The sequence below is a fragment of the Pipistrellus hanaki genome (assembly GCF_964339955.1).
Source record: "Pipistrellus hanaki genome assembly, chromosome: 9".
Classification (NCBI taxonomy): Eukaryota; Metazoa; Chordata; class Mammalia; order Chiroptera; family Vespertilionidae; genus Pipistrellus; species Pipistrellus hanaki.
In genome coordinates, this window is record NC_140511.1 from 45078547 (window position 1) to 45095581 (window position 17035).

Below are 17035 nucleotides of genomic sequence, written 5' to 3' on the forward strand. Positions count from 1 at the left end.
AGTATTGAATAATATCAGTTTTTGTATACATATGAAAAGTAGAGATATTATTAATTAACCAGATTGTAATAAAAAGCTTTCTAGATAAACAACTACAACAAATTTTAATATATGGCTGTTATTCCATTAGGTAAAAATTTTTCCAGTTCAGATTTTGCAGAAATCTAGGTTGGAACAGAAAACAGAAGAGAGAACCCACACTGACATCCTGTATCAGAAGCTCCAAAGCAGGGAGTTCTAAGTCATCATGTTCAAGCTCAATGGCACAGTCTTCATGCCCTTGGTGCTGACACTGGTGGGGATCCCTGGTCTGGAGTCGGTTCAGTGCTGGATTGGCATCCCTTTCTGTGCCATGTACATCATCGCTCTGTTTGGGAATTCTCTGATCCTGGTCATCATCAAATCTGAGCGCAGCCTCCACGAGCCCATGTATCTCCTCCTGGCAATGCTTGGAGCCACAGACATTGCTCTCAGCACCTGCATCCTGCCCAAAATGCTAGGAATATTCTGGTTTCATCTGCCAAAGATATATTTTGATGCCTGTCTCTTGCAGATGTGGCTTATTCACACCTTGCAGTCCATTGAGTCAGGTATTCTGCTGGCCATGGCCCTGGACCGCTATGTGGCAATCTGTAATCCTCTGAGACATGCAACCATTTTTACCCACCAACTTCTCACTCAGATTGGGGTTGGGGTGACACTCAGAGGAGTCCTTTTTGTGGCTCCTAGTATCATCCTTATCAAATGCCGGTTGAAGTATTACTGGACCACTGTGGTCTCCCATTCATACTGTGAGCACATGGCCATCGTGAAATTGGCAGCAGAAGATATTAGAATCAACAAGATCTGTGGTCTGTTTGTGGCTTTCAGTATACTTGGCTTTGATATAACCTTCATCACACTATCCTACATTAAAATATTTATAACTGTCTTCAGTCTACCTCAGAAGGAAGCCAGGCTCAAAGCCTTTAACACCTGCATTGCTCACATTTGTGTCTTTCTTGAGTTTTATCTCCTGGCTTTCTTCTCCTTTTTTACACACAGATTTGGCTTCCACATTCCACCTTACATTCACATTCTTCTTTCTAACCTTTACTTGCTTGTCCCACCATTGCTCAATCCCATTGTGTATGGTGTGAAGACCAAACAGATTAGAGACCGAGTGTCCCACATTTTTCATTCATTCTCTTGATTTCTTATTAATTTTTTTCAAATAACAACAATTTCCATAAGAAACACTAGCTTTTTGTGAGATTCTGTCCTTTATATAGTTTACTGTATGTTAAAATATTAAGTTCTTGGTTTTCATTAGATACAGAAAGGATTTGATTCCATAAATAATTTATCTTGTTATAAATTTAGATTTTGAACATATGTTTAGCCAAAGTGACATAAAAAAAGATATTATGAATACATGTTTGTAGTTAAATCAGCTTTTAGTAAAGTACATTCGGTAAAAGCTCAACTAAATATTAATATTTTAGCCTCTGTTTAAAAATGTCAAATGATGATTAGGAGAAAAATGGTGGCTGGATTGGCTAATGTGCTGTGCACCTACTTCTGGGGCCATCCTGGAAAAGTGACCAAATTGGAGATAATCCACCTAGAATTAACAAATTGGATATAGCTGAGAAGACACTTCGCAACCAGGAAGGGCAGCGGACACGTGGAACATGATACAAAGGGGTTCTGGGCTAGAGAGTGATACACAACCACTGGGCTGAGAGGGTGAGGAGGCAGCTACACTGCACCAAAGCCCCACCCTTTGGGGACAGGTATAACATTCAACTGTGGAGAGGAAAAGTCACAGGGCAGCTTACAGGTGGGGAATCTAAATCTAAGACCTTAGCAGCAAAAGGCTGCATTCAGAAAAGGTGGCCTGAAAGGTGGCCGGAGTAGTGCAGTGCTGGCAGGAGAGAAACCAACGGTTTTGTGGTTGTTTTGCCTTTGTTTTGTCTTTGCTTTCCGCTAAACTCAGCTCATAGGACCTTTCGATTATAAACACTTACCTGAGACTGTGGTGCAGAGAGAGGCACAGATGTGTGGAGCCAGAGAAGAGGCTGTGGAGGGAAGCAGGACAGGGAGACATGACTAGGAATCCAGCATTGGGACACTTGTAAACTTCCAAACCTAAGCAGCCATTTTTTATTTATTTATTTATTTATTTATTTATTTATTTATTTATTTATTTATTTATTTATTATGAATAGCCAGCTCCTCCCAGTAGCCTCAAGATACAGCCTGCCCCACCCTGCCTCCAGTTGGAGCTACACAAAGGGAACGAAGGTTCTGAATAGCCCCAAAGAGCTCACAGTGGCTGGGTTGGAAGATATGTCAGTTCAGCCCCAATGTTCTGGAAACCAGACTGATTAAAAACTCCAGGTTGCCATCCAATGCCATTAGTCTCTCTACAAGGATCTCTGACCAATTAAGGACAGAGTAATACTTTGGGCCATTGTGGAAGAGTAGCTCTGGGTCAGGGAGGAAAGACCTGTCTGATTATCAGAGAGTGAAACAGCATTCCCCCCACCCCCACCAGCAGAGGTGTGATGGGGCATCACCTTCCCCTGATTGCAGGGTCACTTCCCACCCCTGAGGGCTCCTGGACTGTGAGAGGGGACAGGCTGGGCTGAGGGACCCTCCTCCAGTGCATGAATTTTCATGTACCAGGCCTCTAATCTATGAATAAATTCTCTTGATAAAAATTCAGCAAAAAAAAAAAAAAAGCAATCCCAAATAATTTACTAGACCATATGAATTTAATTGACATCTTTAAAACATTTTATCCCAATGCCACAGAACATACATTCTTCTCAAGTGCACATGAGATATTTTCAAAGATAAACCACATATTAGGGCACAGGCTACGTGTTTACAAGTTCAAGAATACTGAAATTATATCAAGCATATTCTCAGATCACAATCGCATATAATTGAAAATCAATGACAATAAAAATGATTAAAAAAAACCAATCAAACAAAAGGAGTCTAAATAGCATGCTATTGAACAATGAAAGGGTTATCAAAGAGGCCAAAAAAAAAAAAAAATAGAAAACCCCCTGGAATGATATGAAAATGATAACACAACAATCCAAAATCTATAGGACACAATGGAAGCAGTCCTGAGTGGGATATTCATAGCACTATAGGCTTACTTAAATGCCACAGACTTTCACAACAAGTGTTCAGGAATCTGGAGAAGGGGCTGTGACATAGATGGATAGAGAATAGATAAGAAATATGAATTTGGAAGGCCTTGGGGGAACCAGATGGAAACCGGCTCTCTAGTGCAATAGCTCCCTGAATGTCCAGACCCAGGGCTTTTTACTCATACATTTTGCCCTTTAGCAAAGCAGATATTCATATCAAAGGTAAGATTTTATAAAAAATAAAGGATTATCAGGTTAAAGAAATTGCCCTCAGCTGTTTGGCAGCAGGTAATAATATCCTTAATAATAAGCTTTCTGACAAACTTTTCATATTTATTATGCTAGCTACTGTTTTAGCCTCCAGCACTTCAAGAAATAAGAAAAACTGGTAATAAGTTATCTAAGTGTACCACTTAAAAAACTAAAAAGAAAAGAGAGCAATAAGAAAAGCCAACAGTAAGTAGAAGAAAGGAAATAATTAAGATCAGAGAGGAAATAAATGACATAGAGACCAAAAAACAAAATAAAACAAACAAACAAAACATACACACACACACACACACACACACACACACACACACACACACACAAACAACAGTACAAAAAATCAATATAACCAATAGCTGGTTCTTTGAAAGGATAAACAAGATTGATGAACCTCTAGCCAGGCTCATCAAGAAACATAGATAGAGGACCCAAATAAACAAAATTAAAAAAAGTGAAAGAGGGGAAGTAACAACCAACCCCACAGAAATACAAAGGATTGTTAAAAAATACTACTAATAATTCTACTCCAAAAAACTGGACAACCTAGACAAAATGTACAAAGTCCTAGAAAAATACAATCTTCCAAAACTCAATCAGGAAGAATCAGAAAACCTGAATAGGCATTTAATTACCAATGAAATTGAAGCAGTAATCAAAAAATTTCCAGCAAACAAAATCTCTGGTCCGGATGCCTTCCTGGGGGATATTTAGCAAATATGCAAAGAAGTAACACTGATCCTTCTCAGACTATTCCAAAGAATTCAAGAGGAAGGAACACTTCAAGCCCTTTCTATGAAGCCAGCATTACTATAATCCCAAAACCAGATAAAGACACTAAAAAGAACAACTACAAATTGAGAGGCATCCACAGGCAGCAAAATCTCAGACATATGCTGAAAGAACTTCTTCACTGATACTATCCCTTGGGTAATGGAAGCTAAAGAGAAAATATACAAATGGGACTACATCAAAATAAAAAGCTTTTTTTACAGCAAAAGAAACTATCAACAAAACAACAAGAAATCTCACTATATGGGACAACATATTTGCGAATGTTATCACTGATAAAGGTTTAATCTCTAAAATCTACAGGCAGCTTATACAACTTTTATTAAGTTGTATAAGCTGCCTGTAGAATGGGCAAGGGACACAATGGGCAACGGACCTAAATAGAATCTTTTCAAAAGAAGACAGAAGGAAGGCCAAAAGGCACATGAAAACATGCTCAAAGTCACTAATTATCCGAGAGATGCAAATCAAAACGACAATGCAGTACCATCTCACACTGGCCAGAATGGCTATCATCAACAACTCAACAAATGACAAGTGTTGGCGAGGATGTGGAGAAAAGGAACACTCATGCACTGCTGGTGGGAATGTAGACTGGTACAGCCACTGTGGAGAACAGTATAGAGTTTCCTCAAAAAAAACTGAAAATGGAACTCCTATTTGACTCAGTAATCCCACTCACAGAAATATATCCTAAGGAACTAGAAATACCAATCAAAAAGGATATATGCACCCTTATGTTCATAGCAGCACAATTTACAATAGCTAAGATTTGAAAACAGCTTAGGTGTCCGTCAGCAGATGACTGGATCAGAAAACTATGGTACATCTACACAATGCTGTCATAAAAAAGAAGGAATTCTTACCATTTGCAGCAACCTGGATGGAATTAGAGAACATTATGTTAAGTGAAATAAGCCAGTCAATGAAAGAAAAATACCACATGATCTCACTAATTTATGGATAATAAAGAAATTGTAAACTGTTGAACAAAAAGATAGATACAGAGACAGTAAAGTATCAAATAGAATGTCAAATTACAGCGGGAAGGTTAGGGAGAGGTGGGGGAGATAAGAGATCAACCGAAAGACTTGTGTGCATGTATATAAGCATAACCAATGGACACAAAACTCTGAGGGGCTGAGGGCATGTAGGGGAGTGGGGTGGGGAAGGCAATAGTAAGATATGTACACATATAATATCTTAATAAAATAATGAAAAAAAACAACTACAAATTGAAAGACAATAGCCACATGATCATATCAATTGATACTGAAAAAGCAATTGATAAAATCCAACACCCTTTGTTGATAAACAAACAAACAAACAAACAAACAAACTCTCAGCAAAATGGGAATAGAGGGACCATACCTCAACGTAATAAAAGCCTTATATGACAAACCTACAGCCAACATCATACTCAATGGGTAAATACTAAAACCTTTTCCTCTAAACAGAGGAACAAGACAGGGATACCCACTTTCACCACTCTTATAAAACACTAGAGGCCCAAGACACAAAATTTGTGCAAAGCCCTTGGCCTCGCTCCCCTGACAGCTGCCTCTGCCTCAGTCCCCACCTGCCACAGCTTCGTCTGGAAGGAAGAATGTCTGGAAGGATGTCTGGTCTAATTAGCATATTATGCTTTTATTATTATAAAAGTGCTAGACATACCAATCAAATAAGAAGAAGAAATAATAAGTATCCAAATTGGAAAAGAAGAAGTAAAACTCATTATTCACAGGTGACATAATATTGTACACAGAAAACACTAAAGACTTCAGCTAAAAACTACTAGATTTTTTAAATGAAATCAGAAACATAATAGGATGCAAAATTAAAACCCAGAAATCTATTACATTTTTATACACCAATAATGAACTCACAGAAAGAGAAACTACAAAAAAAAAAAATTCCATTTACCATTGATACTAGAAATAAACTTAACTAATGAGATAAAAGACCTGTACTTAGACTATAGGATGCTGAAAAAAGACATAGAGAAAGATATAAACAAGTGGAAGAACATACTGTGTTCATGGATTTGTAGAATCAACATCCTTAAAATATCCATAATACTCAAAGAGATCTATAAATTCAATGCAATCCCGATTAAAATACCAATGGCATATTTCACAGACCTAGAACAAACTCTCCAAAAATTTACATGGAGTAAAAAAAGACCTCAAATAACTGAAGCAATCATGAGAAAGAAGAACAAAGTTGGGATTATCACAATACCAGATATCAAAGTATATTACAAAGCCACTGTTCTCAAAACTACCTGGTACTGGCACAAGAACAGACATGTAGACCAATGAAACAGAACAGAGAACCCAGAAATAGACCCAAGCCATTATGCTCAATTAATATTTGACAAAGGAAAAAAGAGCATACAATGGAATCAAGACAGTCTCTTCAATAAATGGTATTGGGAAAATTGGACAGAGACATGCAACAAAAAAATGAAACTAGATCACCAATTTAGAGCATATTTAAAAATAAGCTCAAAATGGATAAAAGGCTTAAACCTAAGATGGAAAACCATAAAAATCTTAAGAGTCCATAGGCAGCAAAATATCAGATATATCATGTAACAATATCTTTACTGATACATCATCTCCTAGGGCAGTGATTGGCAAATTCATTAGTCAACAGAGCTAAATATCAACAGTACAACAATTGAAATTTCTCTTGAGAGCCAAATTTTTAAACTTAAACTTCTTCTAACGCCACTTCTTCAAAATAGACTTGCCTAGACAGTGGTATTTTGTGGAAGGCCAGACTCAAGGTGCCAAAGAGCCGCAGTTTGCCGACCATGGTCTTGGACAGTGGAAACTAAGGAGAAAATGAACAAATAGGACTACATCAAAATAAAAAGCTTTTGCACAGCAAAATAAACCATCAACAAAACAAGAGAGCCCACTGTATGGCAGAACGTATTTGCCAATGTTATATTTGAGAAGGGTTTAATCTTCAAAATTTATAGGGAATTTATACAACTTAACAAAAGTTAAGCAATCTAATAAAAAAAAAATGGACAAAGGACCTAAATAGACACTTTTCGAAAGAGGACATAGGCCAAGAGGTATATGAAAACATGCTCAAAGTCACTAATCCTGAAAATGCAAATCAAAACAACAATGAGATGCCATCTCATACCTGTCAGAATGGTTATCATCAACAAATGACAAGTGCTGACAAGGATGTGTGTGGGGAAGCATGGAACTTTATTGGAAAGTCTGTAAGAAGGAATCTCTAAAAGGTCGGGGCTTCTTGGGGGACCTTGCCAAAGGTGGCAGACCCTGCCTTGACTTTTCCAAACAAATTTGTGACCCTGGGTGTTTTACTAGAATCTTTATGTGTAATCTTTAGGTGTCCTTGCTTAAAGGATATTCCACTTGCGTCCTCCCAAGATTACTTACCCTAATGATTGTATATAAAAAATAAACTTTATCTCAAACTGCTATTACAATAAAAACCTGAAGAGGCAGGTGATCAAGGCTGTCTCATTACTTTAGCCAGGCAGTCCCTTAGCCCTCTCTTTCACAGCAATCCTGTCTCAAAGTAATCATTTATCCATTGCTCAGGGTCTGCTCATCAGACCTGGCAGATGTTGAGAAAAAGGAATCCTCATATACTGCTGGTGGGAATGCAGATTGGTGCAGCTATTGTGGTAAATAGTATGAAGCTTCCTCAAAAAAATTAAAAGCAGAACTCCCATTTGACCCAGTAATCCCACTTCTAGGAATATATCTCAAGAAATCAGAAACACCAATCAAAAAGAATATATGCACCCCTATGTTCATAGCAGCACAATTTGTTATAACTAAGATTTGGAAACAGCCTAAGTGCCCTTCAACAGATGAGTGGATTGAAAAATGGTGGTACATCTATACAATGTAATACTACACTGCTGTAAAAAAAGAAAGAACTCTTACCATTTGCATCAGCATGGATGGAGCTGGAGAGCAATAGGCTGTCAGTGGTCGGCAAACTCATTAGTCAAGAGAGCCAAATATCAACATATAATGATTGAAATTTCTTTTGAGAGCCAAATTTTTTAAACTTAGACTTCTTCTAATGCCACTTCTTCAAAATAGACTTGCCCAGGCCATGGTATTTTGCGGAAGAGCCACACTCAAGGGACAAAAGAGCTGCATGTGGCTCAAGAGCCATGGTTGGCTGACCACTGTGCTAACTGAAATAAGCCAGGTGGTGAAAGATAAATATCACATGCTCTCACACATATGTGGGATATAATGAACAATATACATTGATGAACAAAGTTGATCCAGAAACAGAAACATCGAACAGACTATCCAGCTTCTGAGGGAAGGCTGGAGAGGCTGAGGATAGGGGTAAGAGAGCAACCAAAGGACTTGTATGCAGGCATTTAAGCATAACCAATGGACACAGAAAGTAGGGAGGGCTAGAGAATGTGCTGGGGGTGGTAGTGACCATGAAGAGATCAATGTGGGAAAAGAAGACATATGTAATACTTTCAATAATAAAGAATTTAAATTTTTTTATAAAATTAAGGTCATTGATGACACTGCATAGGAAATAGTATAAAGCGTTAGAATTTGATATATACAAAGTAAAATTATATCTATAATTGTTTATGATCATACTCATTATAATCTTTTTCATTATGGCTCTAAAGTCTTTACTTTGTGGTGATAAATTGTACATTAAGTCAATTTATAATTTATCCATTTACATGTATTTATAATTATTTGTTTTCCACAAAATATTTACATAGCATATTAAAAGGACATAAATAGACCTATTATATAATATAAATACCAATTGGACTTTGAATTGAAAAAGTGAAGTAGGTATAAAATGGTAAGTTTTAACACTTTTTAATAAGATCTGATATATAAGAAAATATTTTTCAATAATAGCAAGTTCTGCACAACTGGTGTGGCTCAGTTGTTGAGTGTTGACCTATGAACCAGGAGGTCATAGTTTGATTTCTGGTCAGGGCACATGCCTGGGCATGATCCCCAGTGTAGGTTGTGCAAGAGTCAGTTGATCAATGATTCTCTCCTATCATTGATATTTCTGCCTTTCTCTTAAGGTAGAAAGGCTTTGAAAGATTTTCAAATTCCATTCCAGTGATCTTGAGTTTACCATAGGAGCTACTATTATTAGATTTAGCACCTTAATATCATAAACTTTCTTTGTGACTGTATCATCTCAAAGTTGATGGAACTGCCTTGAAAATAGAGACACCATATGAATTACCTTTGTGTTCTCAGTGCTGTATAAAAAAATTATGTGAGTCTTATTGAAAAAGCACAACTTCACCAACAGTGTACTCTGTTAATGCTGAACACTACCAATTTTCTGCAAGGTTTTAACAACTCTAGTTCTCCAAAATCCACAGTATATTTGCTAATTTTACAACACCCACAAGAATAATATTGCTAGCCCTGAAATTGTACCCATTGCCTCAACTGGGTTGTCCTGTGCATTAAGATAGCATAATTTTGAAAAAAATTTAAATCTATTTTATAGATTTCAAGGAGGGAGGGAGAGGGAGAGGGAGAGGGAAAGGGAGAGGAAGAGAGAGAGAGAGAGAGAGAGAGAGAGAGAGAGAGAGAGAGAGAGAGAGAGAGAGACATCAATGATGACAGGAAATCATTAAACAGCTGCCAAGCTACCTCTTGCAGGACCCTGGGGATGGAGCACACAACCCAGGCATATACCTTGACCAGGAATAGAACTGTGACCTCCTAGTTCATAGGTCGGGGCTCAATCACTGAGCCACACCAGCTGGGCAATCTTGGACATTTTGAATAAAACCACTTATCACTTAGTTTTCTTAGTTTTCCTCATCTACATTTAAATAGTATCTTACCAAAATATTAAAAAGTTATATTTTATTTTTCATTTACACAAAATTTTGCCTAAATATAATAATCAAACAGAACCATGGCCTGAACTTCACTTACTTGATTCTATATTTCCTTCACTTTCTTACCTATATATTACAGTTTAACAGTTCTAAGAATAATTATTTCTATAAAAATAGGAAAGTTGTTTACAGTTTTAATCAGGAAAAAAATCAATGGAGTCTAAATAGGTATCTCAAAAAATATTTGGTTTATCTCCTATTAGGGAGGGTTCTCTACTTTCATTTCTTTTTTTCAGCTTCATGAAGTTAAATCATGAGCCTCTGAATATACTGGGAATTAGGTATTGGAATTAATATTTGCTTCTATTCCCCAATATTTGTACATTCATTTTTATAAGCCATTGAAAGGTGGAAAAATATTATATTGTATATGACATGTTCTCTATTAACTCCATTCCTCAGGAGAGTTGCATAATAGTCTTAATGACTGACATTATATTTGTTCTCTATTTGTCTCATTGAAAACAGTTTCTTTATAAGAATGTATAGCTACATTAGCATGTCAACATAGGTACATAAAAAGACTGAAGAATTGAACTTGTGAGTATGTTTTTCTAAGCATTGCTGAGGTCTACACAGAGAAATGTTAGAAAGGATCCATGGGGACTGTGGGAAATTGCACCCTATAATTATGCATGAGGGGTCACTCATATGAAATGCTAAAAGGAGAATGATACTTAGGTTGTGAGGACTTCACCTAAGACATGAGAGGGTAAACAAGTAGCACTAAGCTCCTCTTGGTCTGGTGAGCACTTCCATCATTTGTTTTCCTTGTCATCAATGGTGAATCTCTTTAGATCTTCAACTATGGCAAGTATATCTCCTGACTGAGGTGAGTATTTGAATATAGTACTGATAGATAAACAGAGGAAGCTTATATGTTAAGATACTCAGTATCTCAGCATTTATCTTAGACTCATTCTTCACTCTTACTAATTTCCACACTCCTCCACGCAGATATATACCTGAAAATAGGGCAAGTGAATTTGCATCTGCACTAAGTTTTATGTGTTTTTTTTTAATATTAAACAGTTATAGATAAAATAAAATATTGATTTCAAGTAGGTGCATTTAATAGTCATATATTGAGGACAGAAAATTTTTTTTGTCTAGAACATTAGGAGGTTCTTTATACAGAAGGAAATGTTTTTACTACTCGTCCCTGCTCCCGGAACTAGAGACACTTTACCAAGGTGGAACTGTTTAAAAGGCAGTTTGTGTATGTGTGCTGTGTTCAGGTTAGATTTATGTAGAGGCAATATTTATTTATTCTTACCCAGTGGTGAGTGACACTATGAACGAGGCAACACTGCTGGGCAGGGGATATATAAAATGAGTGTAAAGAGAACCATGGAGAGGAACACAGTCCTCAATGGAATTCACAGAATCAGTGTAAAAGGGAGTCAGATAGAGCAACAAAGGGAGTTGTTTTGATATGGGAACAAAAACAGGATAAAGTGTGATTATAGACTCAGAACATGAATTTTATAAAGAAAATTATGTAGAGCTCCTCACTAATATCAACTTAGAAGAGACCTTTAAACTGTTCATTTTGTTTGGATAGAATTTCATTTTTATTTTTTTCAGAATAATAAGTTTAAAAAGATGTGGATGCAAAGGCTTATGGCAATGGATTGAAAAAATTCTTAAACTGATTAACAAAACACTGCAAATTATCACTCCAGATTATAGAGGCAATTAAAATGGCATAGAGAATATTAGCAAGAAAAAATGACAGCATCTGTTATAAGAAAACGTGTTTAAAACTGAAACATATTTTATCACAAAGGAAATAACTAATAAATGAGTGCATGATGAAAATGCTGGGGATTTTTTGGGGGGAAGGTGGAGCAATACATGTCTAGAGTAGGAGTAGGAAATCATCATAAGTAGATATCAAAACTTAATTAGGGAAATTAGCTGGAAGAGACTCTGTTCCAATTGGGTTATAGAATGGTAGAGAGAGAGAAAAATGAGAGTTAGTAAAATTATAACAAATACCTTATAGCTGCTGGGGATAAATTATTATAGAATGAAAAAGGAGTAATTTATGAATGGAAATAACTAGAAATCAGCCATGGAACTCAGAGTTGCATAATTTTTAGTGGCAACCTTTCCAGAATTGTTATATTTTTCTAATGATTTTAGTTAATTTGTTGAATGAAATAAATGCATAGATTTTGATATGAGGTTTTCAGACACGTGGTGGTAGATAATTAAAGGAACAAGGGAATTGTGTAAGGTAGTCAAGGAGTAGTTAATGTGTTATAATGAATAAAAGTTAGAAAAGAATGTGAATCAGGCAGCAATAATAACTAAGGGAATATGGGTCTCACTTGAAGGTCTGAGGAACAGAAAATAAGAATTAACAAGAGAGAGGTAAATGGCTAGAGAGCTTGATGTATTCTTTCACTAGCAAAGATGAGTGGTGATTCAGAAAAACAAGCAAACAAATAACCTTTTGAATTTATAGCTTTATGAAGTTAAGAGAAGACCACATTTTTGGCTCATTTACAATTGGATGTCCATGATGCCTGAAAAAAATTTACACAACCCTATTGAAGAGAGTCTGTGACCACCCAACATAAGTAAAAAGTGAACACCAAACTGTGTGGAATTACAGATTGCTAGGAGGACTTTTGGAGGATAGTCATTTAATAGATCTCTCTAAACTATTATATAAAAACAGAAACTGGCTCCTCAAATGTGTAGCTCTTGGTGGAATTGATTGCACACAAAGCCAAGTGGTCAGAAGTAAATGTTCTTTAAAGAACAATATGAATCATAAGGCTGTTGAGCTTTTGCCAAGTATATGATTCTAGGATACTAGGTGACTATAAATCTTCATCAGAGTAGAAACCAGCTTTCTCTTTGGTATTAAGTCATCCTCAGAAGAAAGTTTCCTTCAGATGGTGTATAGTGTGATCATGGACCAATTCTGGCTTTGTCACAGTTAATAGAGACCATCAAAGAAAGTGATCAGCAAGTGTCAAAAATTCAATATGGTCGAGACCATTTATCTGGAAACCGAAATTTTTTTGGTTCGCTTTGGAGAGAAGCAAAAAATCAGTACATGTTACTGATAATTGAAATGAGCCTGACTGGACTAATTTTCTAAATACTGATGTGTGTGTGTGTGTGTGTGTGTGTGTGTGTGTGTGTGTGTGTGTGTGTGTTTGTGATGAGATGGTAATTGATAGTCAGGATTAGGAGGTAAGAGTTAGTGAGAGGAATGGCAAGGGTCACAAATAGAATAATTACATCAATCCAGAGAGTTAAGAAGTAGGCCTTGTCCATATAAATTCAGGGAATATATGAGAGCTAAACTGCTAGGAAGACTACTAATTAGTGATTACATATAATCTGAATTCTGGATTACTCAGTAATCACTTAATTGCTTACAACAGTAGAGAAGTGAGATTTTCAATGTATTGATTCTTCAAAACTGAAATCATCTTAAACCATCTGATATTTGCATATATGTGCATTTAATGTTCTATTACAAAAATATACATGCCAACTTACTAGTAGATTCATATTTTTGTTGAAATTGAAGAAACTAGGGGATAATTTTTGTTCATTTATATACTTCTTGCCTTGGTGTAGCCTTTCTGAGTAGAGGCTCTTGGAGTAGACTTAAATTGATTTAGAAAAATGACCAAAAAGTTATTGCAAATATAAATAAAATTTTTTTTATCACACAGCAAGATCCTTATTAGCTTTGAAACATAGACTCAGGAAGCATGATATAGTGTAATCATAAGACCAAATATTCTCATGTAAAATTAAAGTGCAAAATAGTCAAATGAGTTCAGCCTCATTTTCTGGAAAGTTCTATAGCTTTACTGTTTGTTTATTCAGACCCTGCATAGAGCCCCATCTATAGAAGATACCTAATAAAAGCATATTGACCTTAATTTGTATTAGTTGTGTGCCTAATTTCAATATGTCAGAGAAAAGTAAACATTTAAGGACTTGTACCAAATTCTTAAATATGAGAACTGCCAGCAAATGCGTATTTGAATACTGAACTACCACTTCCATAGCCAAATAATGGCAACACACAGGCAATTTAGTTGTTTAATAGTATCCAAAGGTGCTTGTAAAAATATATTAAAAACTGTTATTTATTTTTATCAGAAATTATAAACTGAACAAATAATTACCTATTTAATATTGCAGAGTATATTTGACATTCTATGTTTTTGCTTTTTATTGTTTTCTTACTTATCTACCAAAATAATATTGAACAATATCGGTTTTTGTATACATATGAAAATATATATATTATTAATTGATCTAATTGTGATAATAAACATTTTCCTAATAAACAACCTTAGCACATTTTAATTTTTGGCTCTTATTCTATTAGGTAAATATTTAAGATTTTGCAGAAATCTAGGTTGGAACAGAAAACAGAAGAGAGATACTCAACCCACACTGCCTTGAATCAGAAGCTCCAAAGCAGGGAGTTTTAAGCCATCATGTTCAAGCTCAATGGCACAGTCTTCATGCCCTCGGTGCTGATACTGGTGGGGATCCCTGGTCTGGAGTCGGTTCAGTGCTGGATTGGCATCCCTTTCTGTGCCATGTACATCATCGCTCTGTTTGGGAATTCTCTGATCCTGGTCATCATCAAATCTGAGCGCAGCCTCCACGAGCCCATGTATCTCCTCCTGGCAATGCTTGGAGCCACAGACATTGCTCTCAGCACCTGCATCCTGCCCAAAATGCTAGGAATATTCTGGTTTCATCTGCCAAAGATACACTTTGATGCCTGTCTCTTGCAGATGTGGCTTATTCACACCTTGCAGTCCATTGAGTCAGGTATTCTGTTGGCCATGGCCCTGGACCGCTATGTGGCAATCTGTAATCCTCTGAGACATGCAACCATTTTTACCCACCAACTTCTCACTCAGATTGGGGTTGCAGTGACACTCAGAGGAGCCCTTCTTGTGGCTCCATGTCTCATCCTCATCAAATGCCGGTTGAAGTATTACTGGACCACTGTGGTCTCCCATTCATACTGTGAGCACATGGCCATCGTGAAATTGGCAGCAGAAGATATTAGAATCAACAAGATCTATGGTTTGTTTGTGGCTTTCAGTATACTTGGCTTTGATATAACATTCATCACACTATCCTACATTAAAATATTTATAACTGTCTTCAGTCTGCCTCAGAAGGAAGCCAGGCTTAAAGCCTTTAACACCTGCATTGCTCACATTTGTGTCTTTCTTGAGTTTTATCTCCTGGCTTTCTTCTCCTTTTTTACACACAGATTTGGCTTCCACATTCCACCTTACATTCATATTCTTCTGTCCAATCTATACCTGCTTGTCCCACCATTGCTCAATCCTATTGTGTATGGTGTGAAGACCAAACAGATAAGAGATCAAGTGTCTATGATTTTCCATTCTATGGATTCTTTTTGATTTTTTTATTTATTATTTTATATCATACTAGAGGCCTGGTACTTGAAGTTCATGCATAGGGGTAGTTGGTCTCTCAGCCTGGCCTGCACCCTCTCTAATCCAGTAGTCCAGATTAGGCCTAAACAGGCAGTCAGACATTCCCTTCACAGTCTAGGACCTCTGGCTCCTAACTGCCTCTGTCTGCCAGCCTGATCACTCCTAACCACCTCTATCTGCCTTCTTGCCTGATCTGACCCCTAACTGCTTGCTCCCCTGCTGGCCTGATAATCCCTAACTGCCTCTTTCTTGGCCCCTGCCACTGTGGCTTTGTCAGGAAGGAAGTTGGACATCTGGAAGATGTCTGGTTGATCCAGTCTAATTAGCATATTACCCTTTTATTAGTATAGATAAATAACACTCAGAGAAACCATTGTTCTTAGAAAGATTCTGTGTTTTCTCAAGGTCATTGTGTGCTAAAAAAAAAAGTTTGCATTCAAGACACTAAGGCTCTAAATAGTATTTAAATAATTTCAAATTTTTATGGATATGGAACAAATTTATCAATAGATGCCATAAGAGACAGAAGAATCATAATTTTTATTTAGTCATTGAAATTCTTTTCTCAATTTTTCAGTGAGAAAGGGTTTTAAAAACACACTTAAATGTAACTGATTACTGCCGAGACCGGTTTGGCTCAATGGATAGAGCATCGGCTTGGGGACTGAAGGGTCCCGGGTTCGATTCCGGTCAAGGGCATGTACCTTGGTTGCGGGCATATCCCCAGTAGGGGGTGTGCAAGAGGCAGCTGATCGATGACTCTCTCATCGATGTTTCTAACTCTCTATCTCTCTCCCTTCCTCTCTGTACAAAATCAATAAAATATATTTAAAAAAAAAAAAAAAAAAAAAAATGTAACTGATTACCATCTGATTCAAAATGTTGTTTGTGGTGTTCTTTAAAACTGAATAAATTCAGTTTGAACTTGAGAATTCTAATGATAATGAACTAACTTCTTTTTGTTTTATTTTGATTTCAGTAATTGCCTTCCTCTTTTCCTCATCATTTTTCTAATTTTCATTATTGTTCAATTTTGTGTGTGTGTGTAACTTATCTTATGGCATTAAATATTGCTCCAGGCCCATCTTGGATATTTCCTGAACTGAACCATAGGTATGCATGGTGCTTGTTACCTATTTTTATTTATGTTGACAGAGGAAGGAATTTTGTGTGTACACTGACCTATGTAAGAGAACATATCAATAAATATTTCTAATGTAACTATTTATATCTAAATTCAGCTAATTTTCAGTTCCTACTAATATCTGCCACTTTGATTCATTATCACATAGATCTTATAGTCTCTTCTTGCTTCTCAGTAATTTTCTCCTTCAACAGTGAAACACCTTCCTACGACCATTGGTTATCCATTTATTTCATTGGTAATTTCCAGTTTAAAGCCCTCTATAATATGATAATCCTTGTCTCTCTGA

The 17035-nt window shown here is 36.5% G+C and overlaps 2 protein-coding genes across 2 annotated transcripts; both read left to right on the forward strand.

Annotated features, from left to right (window-relative positions):
• Positions 1–247: 247 nt before the first annotated feature.
• Positions 248–1192, forward strand: LOC311628423 (olfactory receptor 52A5-like; the record flags this gene model as incomplete). Its single annotated transcript, XM_084895663.1, has 1 exon — positions 248–1192. One exon carries the CDS (start codon positions 248–250, stop codon positions 1190–1192), a length of 945 nt encoding a protein of 314 aa, XP_084751789.1.
• A 13423-nt stretch (positions 1193–14615) lies between these two features.
• LOC311628424 (olfactory receptor 52A5-like) lies at positions 14616–15566 on the forward strand (the record flags this gene model as incomplete). The annotated part of the gene is made up of 1 exon (XM_084895664.1): positions 14616–15566. One exon carries the CDS (start codon positions 14616–14618, stop codon positions 15564–15566), a length of 951 nt encoding a protein of 316 aa, XP_084751790.1.
• Positions 15567–17035: the final 1469 nt, after the last annotated feature.